Source organism: Rhagoletis pomonella, unplaced genomic scaffold (assembly GCF_013731165.1).
Source record: "Rhagoletis pomonella isolate Grant_MI unplaced genomic scaffold, Rhpom_1.0 Rhpom_scaffold_00003, whole genome shotgun sequence".
In the NCBI taxonomy this organism is placed as follows: domain Eukaryota; kingdom Metazoa; phylum Arthropoda; class Insecta; order Diptera; family Tephritidae; genus Rhagoletis; species Rhagoletis pomonella.
The window spans coordinates 11,110,112-11,117,308 of record NW_023458557.1 but is presented as its reverse complement, the minus strand read 5'-3'; the positions used below and the strand labels follow the sequence as shown (position 1 = coordinate 11,117,308).

The 7,197-nt window shown below is 39.4% G+C and overlaps 1 protein-coding gene across 1 annotated transcript; it reads right to left on the bottom strand.

Moving 5' to 3' along the window:
• Nucleotides 1-5,854: 5,854 nt before the first annotated feature.
• LOC118736033 lies at nucleotides 5,855-6,358 on the bottom strand. The gene has a single exon (XM_036466142.1). The coding sequence runs from the start codon at nucleotides 6,356-6,358 to the stop codon at nucleotides 5,855-5,857; it is 504 nt and encodes a 167-aa protein (XP_036322035.1).
• Between the last annotated feature and the right edge of the window lie 839 nt (nucleotides 6,359-7,197).

Genomic DNA, 7,197 nt, shown 5'->3' with positions numbered 1-7,197 from the left:
TTTTTACGTGGCGGGTCCCAAGCCCAGCGCACAACCCATTGCTGGGATATTTATTGCTTAGCACCATAAAAAAAAGTGTTTTATGTAATGTACATAAATGTGATACATGTACATATATTTTTACACATCCATGCGTATGTACATACATTCATGTGCATGTAAAGTTGCATAACAAGCCAACTAATTCAATTATTATTTTTTCTTTTGTTTTGTTAACCGTTAAATTAACTGATTTTTATGAATTAGTACATGTATTTTTAATATCAAATAAAACACCTCTTTGAGGTAAAATTTTCGAGTGACGAAAGCTGAACTAGAAACACAAAATTTATGATATCAATTTCGGGACGAAAATTAAACTAATTTTTTAAACTGCCCTGGAAACTGACGGTAAATAGTTATACTTTATAAATTGCTAAAAACGCTATCTAAATCTAAATAATTTATTAAAATATTTAATAATATATATCATATATTTAATAACAATATTTAATAATACAGAATGATGGCTTTATTCATAAAAAATAAAGTAGGTGTAAAGAGCTTTACAAAGTGACGTTTTCATACATTATTCAGTTTCTAAACCCTTTTTAAAGCTACTGTCGGGGTATGTCGATAATTCGTGGCCGATTCCGAATAAAGAAAACAAGTGGGTCTTAGTTAATCGTTATAAACAATAGTATTTAATTTATTATTTAAACGCTAACAACTCAATGTGTGTAGAGTATAGTGGGTTATGTGTATAAAATACAACATACCCAACGGGACTTGAAGCGCTCCATTAGTGCTATTAGAGCGCTCCATAATCAGCAGTAAGCGCTCCATTCCTAATTTCACACTTCATTGTTTTTTAACATTGTGTGTCATTAGAAAGAAGCGCTCTCTTACTGCTCCTAAAAAAGACCTTGGTGAGCGCTTTGAATAAGTGCTCCGTTAGTGCTCTTTTGAACCCTTTAAAAAGCGCTTTCTTTTTGCTCCTAACAAAGCCTTTGGTGAGCGCTTTAACAAAGTGCTCCGTTAGTGCTCTTTTAAATCCTTTAAAAAGCGCTATCTGCAAATGTTTATTTTTCGTATCATATTTATCTTTTAATAAAAGAATAAAGTTTTAGTAAAGCAGCAAGTATTTTTATTAAATGTACTTGAATTGTGGTAAATTACATACATATAAACACAAAGCAAAATAAGTAAGTAATAAGTAAGTAAGTATACTATACTGTATAACTATAGTTATATAAGAAACAATACGTCTAAATTATATTTATAGAGACATGCAATTTCATTTGTTGGCATAGATGCAATATTTTATCTACTTCGTCCATTTCTTCCTTCGAGTTGAATGGAAAAAACATTAAATTTTAAGGCTTTGGAAAAACGTGGTTGGAAAGACCATATGCTAGGAAAGCATAGAAGATACGTTTTTTTAGTTCGTTTTGCAAATGGTTGTTTTGCTCTTCTGTACTAGGTAATTGATATTAGTAATTGAAAAGTAAAGAGTCTTAAACGTTATATTTACCTAATTTTTCAAGTTTTGCGTTCAAGATGGTAATTTCATCGTTGCCGTTAGATCCAAAACTTGGTCTACAAACGTAGACGAATTTTCATTAAATTGTGGTCCAATTGCAAAATCCAGTAACAAAAACACGTTCCCAACGATGTGTTAATAATTTTTTAATAAATAAACTTTTGCTTACTTTTTGTTAGCACAAGAAAAAATTTGATGTATTTAAAATGATTTTTTTTCTAAGTGTTTGAAATTTAAAAATTTATTTTTTACTTTGCTTTTGTACTGCTAGGGAGCTCCCTTGGGGAGCAGCTCACTTTCAGTCCCGTTGGGTATGTACGGGTGTAGGTACAATGAAGTTAATTGTGTCATGTGTTTATTTATTTATTGTATTTGAGTTAGTTTAGGTTTTATGTATATTGACCTGTTTAACTTTATGTTTTCCGTGTTGAGTAGGTTGTTGATTGTTGTTGTTGTCTCCTATGAGGGCTGCTATCGCTTGCGTGTTGATGCGCGGGTAGTTTTATTAAAACTGACTTTCTTGGAGTTAAGTTGGCGCGGTTTTACATTCCTGCATTATCCTTTCTTCGCTTTTCGGAGTTCAGGAGCATAATGCAGGGATGTATTTATTTGGAATAAACATCCCGGCCGCCTTGCAAGATCTGCGAATAAAATAGAAATTAGTGGGGTGGATAGACATATATATCTCAGTTAATTTAAATTGGGTAAAATCATTCAGTAGCGAAGTATACTTAGGGTAGATTGGGCTATTTTATATAGTGCCAGTTAGGGTCCAACCAAATGCTGTGTTCTGGGCTACGACCATGCCATTGTCCGGATTAAACACTCCGCTTCTGAGGATGAGTGGGTAGACGTCGGCTCCTAATTCCAAATTGAGGTTCCCATTGGACGTGAACTTGGGGTCAGCGAGGACTAAGCGGTCGAATCGGGTTTTTACTTCGTCACTTAAGTCCCGATCATACGGCTGTTTGGGTAGATTTTTAGTGATTAAACTGTTACGCTCGATGCGAAATTTGTCATCCGTTAGTGAGCCCAGTTGCAGATTGCATATACGATGAGCGTTAAGGAATGTGATCGGAAATGATAGCTTTCTCACCAGCTCGTCTGCAACGGTTGTCAATTTTTGGATTCGGGTTTATTAATGCTCGAACCTTATGCCATATGCCGTCATGCTTGAGCCGAACGATTGCCGTCGGTATTAGGGTCTGCTTGGCCAGTAATGACGGTATTTTAGTATTAACCGGTGGAGCGAGAGTTTTTTCTTTTTTCTGGTGCTTTGTGTCCACCTCGGTGTTGAATTTTGGGTGGCCGTGAAGGGAAGAATGGTGTTTTCCATTGCATGTCGAACACCTCTTCTCACTTGTGCATTTTTGGGTCTTGTGTGACCTGGCCAAGCAATTTATGCAATAGTGGGTCTTGATGACTGCGTTGTACTTCTCATGAATATTCATGTTAGTATACTTTGTGCAAGTAGCCAAGCGATTGTGCACGCTTAGATAGGGTTTCTATATCCGATATAGGTGAAATGCTGCGGGTCATGTTAAGGCAGCGGATGGTGGACGTTGGGCTGCTTCGCCGAGTGCTGCTGTTTGCTGCGGAGTTCAGGGAAACGTTAGTTGGTGCAATTTTTCTACAAAGCAAGAAAACTTATAGCTTAATGGGTGTTCAATATCACGACTTTTGTGAAAGGGCCTTGAGCGGTGCGAATTTCGACTACCCGGGTTTTGATGTCCGAACCGAAATAGGCCTTCTGGATTCGGCCTAGTTTCCATTCGTTTGGGGGTAAGTTTTAATTTCTAATGACCACTAAGTCACCCACTTCAATGTTTCGTTGAGGGTATTTCCACTTATATCGCTTGTGGAGTCCCCATCTTTTACAGAAATGCTGGTGGGGTGTTTTCAATTTCTGCCATCTGTTTGCTATGCTTAAATTTCCGTCGTCCAAGTTGGGTTCGGCAGGGGTGAGTAACGGGGCACCTATAAGGAAGTGTCCTGGGGTTATAGGTTCCAAATTAGTTGGATCATCGCTTGAAGGGCTCAATGGGCGTGAGTTTAAGCAACTCTCTATGCGGGTAAGTAGGGTAGCTAATTCTTCAAAGGTGAATTTCTGGATTTTTGATATCTTTTTTAAATGAGTTTTCAAACTTTTTACTCCGGCTTCCCATAGTCCACCCATATGTGGAGCTCCGGGAGGGTTGAAGTGCCAGTTGACGTTTTGATGGGTATAACTGGCTGTGACTTCGGTTTTAAGGATTTTTAAAAATTCTCGTCGATCTTTGGCTAGTAATTGTGCGGCTCCTACGAAGTTCGTTCCGTTGTCTGAGTAAAGATCGGCGGGGCATCCGAGCCTGGAAAAGAAACGTGCGAATGCCGCCATAAACGCGTGTGTCATAAGATCGCTAACGGGTTCGAGGTGTATTTCCTTGGTTGCGAAACAAACAAATACACAGGTGTAACCTTTGGTTATTAGACATGCTCTTCCAGTAATTCCTGAGGCGGCAAATGGATGGGTTAGGGTTGTCCTCTCCACTGGAAATGCTGCCATTATTTGTGTTTGGTGTTCTTTCTTGTGCAATATACAAGTTTTGCAGTTATGGATCATTACCTTTATGAGGGTCTTTAACCTTGGAATCCAGAATTCTGTTCGAATTAGTCGCAAAACTAGTTGATGTCCACCATGTAGGGTTATTGAGTTAGTAAATCGGGTCAGGAACTTTGCCATATAGCTGCTATAGGGTAATAAAATCGGATGACGCTCGTTGCATGATAATGCCGCGGAATTGCTTAATCGGCCATCAACTCGCATCATTCCATTAGGATCAATTGACGGGTTAAGTGTCAGTAGTGAAATTTTCTTGGTTATCTGGGTCTTTCGGGTCAAAGCGTCATATTCGTCCGGGCAATGAGGTTTTTGGGTCAAAATAATCAGCTTCGTTCGTGTCGCTTTAAATTCGTTAGGAGTTATTTCTCGGCTTGGGTAGTGCGTTTCACGTCTCCTGGGTTAGGCATTTGAGCAAAACATGAATAAATACGCAATTACACGAATGGCTTTGGGTAGTGAGGAGAATCTTTCAAGGATGTCCTCTTGGGTTGTTATTGCGAAAGTCTTTACAGGTTTGGCTTCAAGGGTTGTGCTGTAGGGTTTTTGAGTTGTTGGCCACTGTTCTCGCTCGAGCTTTAGCCATTTGGGTCCGTGCCACCAGAGTTCGCTATTTGAAAGTTCCGTGGGCGTACAACCTCGACTTGCGAGATCAGCGGGATTATCACGACTTTCGACCATGCGCCAGTTATTAATTCCGACATTTTCCGTGATTGTGGTTATTCGATGAGATACGAAAGTAGTCCAGGAACATGGTGGCTTCTTTAACCACGATAGGACCATCGTTGAGTCCGTCTAAAAATAGGTCTGATACTGGGGCAGATGTAGTTGGGGTAGTGTAGAGTCGACAAGATTAGCTAGCAGAACGGCTCCACAGAGTTTTAATCTTGGCAATTATATACACTTAATTGGGGCAACTCTCGTATTCGTCGCTGCATAGGCTTTCTCGGAAGCATCAGAAAATCCATGGAATTCAGTGGTGGTTGATGTAGTGAAGTGGGTCCATCTGGGTATTTCAATATTGTTTAACATTTCGTACTCCTTTACGAAACTAAGCCATCGATGAAGGGTAAGTGGCTTACGACTTTCGTCCCAGTCAGAATTATCAAGCCATACTTGTTGCATAACAATTTTTACCGTTATTATTATTGGGCTGAGCCAGCCGGCGGGATCAAACAATTTAGCTATGGTTAATAAAATTTCCCTTTTTGTGTATGCGGGTTTCTTCTCGGTTGGGCTGACGAGAAAAAAGAATGAGTCTGTCTTGGAGTTCCAACGAATACCTAGGGTTTAGGTGTTTTCGAACTCGGGTAAATTGAGTAACTCGGTATCGAGTCGATGTTCTTGGAGTAACTCTGCTAATATTTCTGGGTCATTGGAGGTCCATTTTCGTAAGGCGAATCCTGCGGGCTCTAAAGCAGAAGGGAGTTCATCTCGTGCTTGTTTAGCAGTTGATAGCTCATGGGTTCCTGTTAAGACGTCGTCCACATACATTTCATTTCGTAAAATGTTAGATGCTAATGGGTGGGTTTCTTGGACATCATCGGCTAGCTTTAGAAGAGTTCGGATTGCTAAGTAACACCAAATGTAACCGTTTGAAGCTCAAAGTCTTCTACTGGGTCCTCAATGGATTGTCTAAAGACGATTCTTTGGAACGGGGTGTGTTTTGAGTCTACGAGGATTTGTCGATACATTTTTTGAATATCCGCGTTGAAAACAAATCGAAAGAGTCTCTATTTTACAATTAGAATGATTAAGTCCTTTTGTAAGGTGGGTCCGATACGTAGAACGTCATTAAGGCTCTTTCGATTCGAAGTGGGGTTCGAAGCATTAAATACCACGCGAAGTTTTGTTGTGATGCGATCAGGTTTAATGACCGCATGATGTGGTAAGTAATATGGGGTCATTTTATCCGCGGGATTATATTCGACCTTCTTCATGTGAGCGATTTCCAAATTTTCGGTAATTGCCTTGTCATATTCCGCCTTTACCTGAGGTTTTCTAAGTAAAGACTTTTCATTTCTAAGGTATTGTGCTAGCGCTATGTGTCTTGAACTTCCAATGTCGATATGTTTGGGGTCCTTGAAGGGTAGAGTTATTACATAGCGTCCATTTGGGTTTCTGCGTGTCGTTCTTTGGTAGTTTTCTTCGCAAAGAATATCTGATGGAGAGGCCAAGGGTTTTCTGGGAACTTCTTCCACCTCGCAAAAACGAGTCAGCAGATTATCCGTGGTCATTTTATTGTAAAATGAAGCTAAGTTTGATGATTGAGACGGTCTGGGTACAGGACCAGATAAAATCCATCCAAATTCTGTCTCTTGGGCTAAGAGTGAACCTAAAATATCTCGTTTAACTCCACCGAGTATAATTTTAGGGTAAAGATCACTACCACTATCACTGCGTTCGAGTAACCGAGTCTCTATGAATTAGGGTATTATGTCTCTTGTTGCATTTTCTGCAAGAGTATTTGCAGTCTCTGAAGCTGTGCGAAATTGCTAAGCAGTTGTAACAATATCCATATTTTTGATAGTGGATATACGGGTTTCTACATTCATTGCGAGGAGTTTTGTGCATTCACGAATAGAATGTTGCTTTTTGCATATTTTGCAGCTTTCTATCTCGAATTGTTTCCTTGAGGGAGCAGGGTCTGAACTATTTCGAGATGAGGGAGGTCCGGGTGTCTGGTTTTCAGAATCGTTTGCATGAAAAGTGTTATATCGCTTTTCATCACTTTTCTTGACTGAACCTGGGTGCGTTTGGTGTGGTCTTGAAATCGAAGCTTTGAAATTCCCAACAGATTCTAAGGTTTTATATTTATGGGTCAAAAAGCTATCGAATGTTTCCCATGTGGGTATTGTGGAGTTATCTTCTAGGGTATATTCAAATGCTTCTAAAGTTTCCTTTGGTAGTTTTGAACTATATAGGTATATTAAGATCGGGTCCCAGTTCTTTGTGTCTATGCCGAAGTTGGTTAAATTTGTCAAAGAATTGTTAACAGTTCTTTGTAGGTTCTTAATAGAGTGGCCTGTTTCTTGGGTCACTTGTGGCAAATTAAACAGGGTCTTCAATTGGGTAT

Bases quoted from the DNA above. Each gene is read 5' to 3' on its own strand.
- LOC118736033 (XM_036466142.1), bottom strand. From the start codon at position 6,358: ATGACCACGGATAATCTGCTGACTCGTTTTTGCGAGGTGGAAGAAGTT.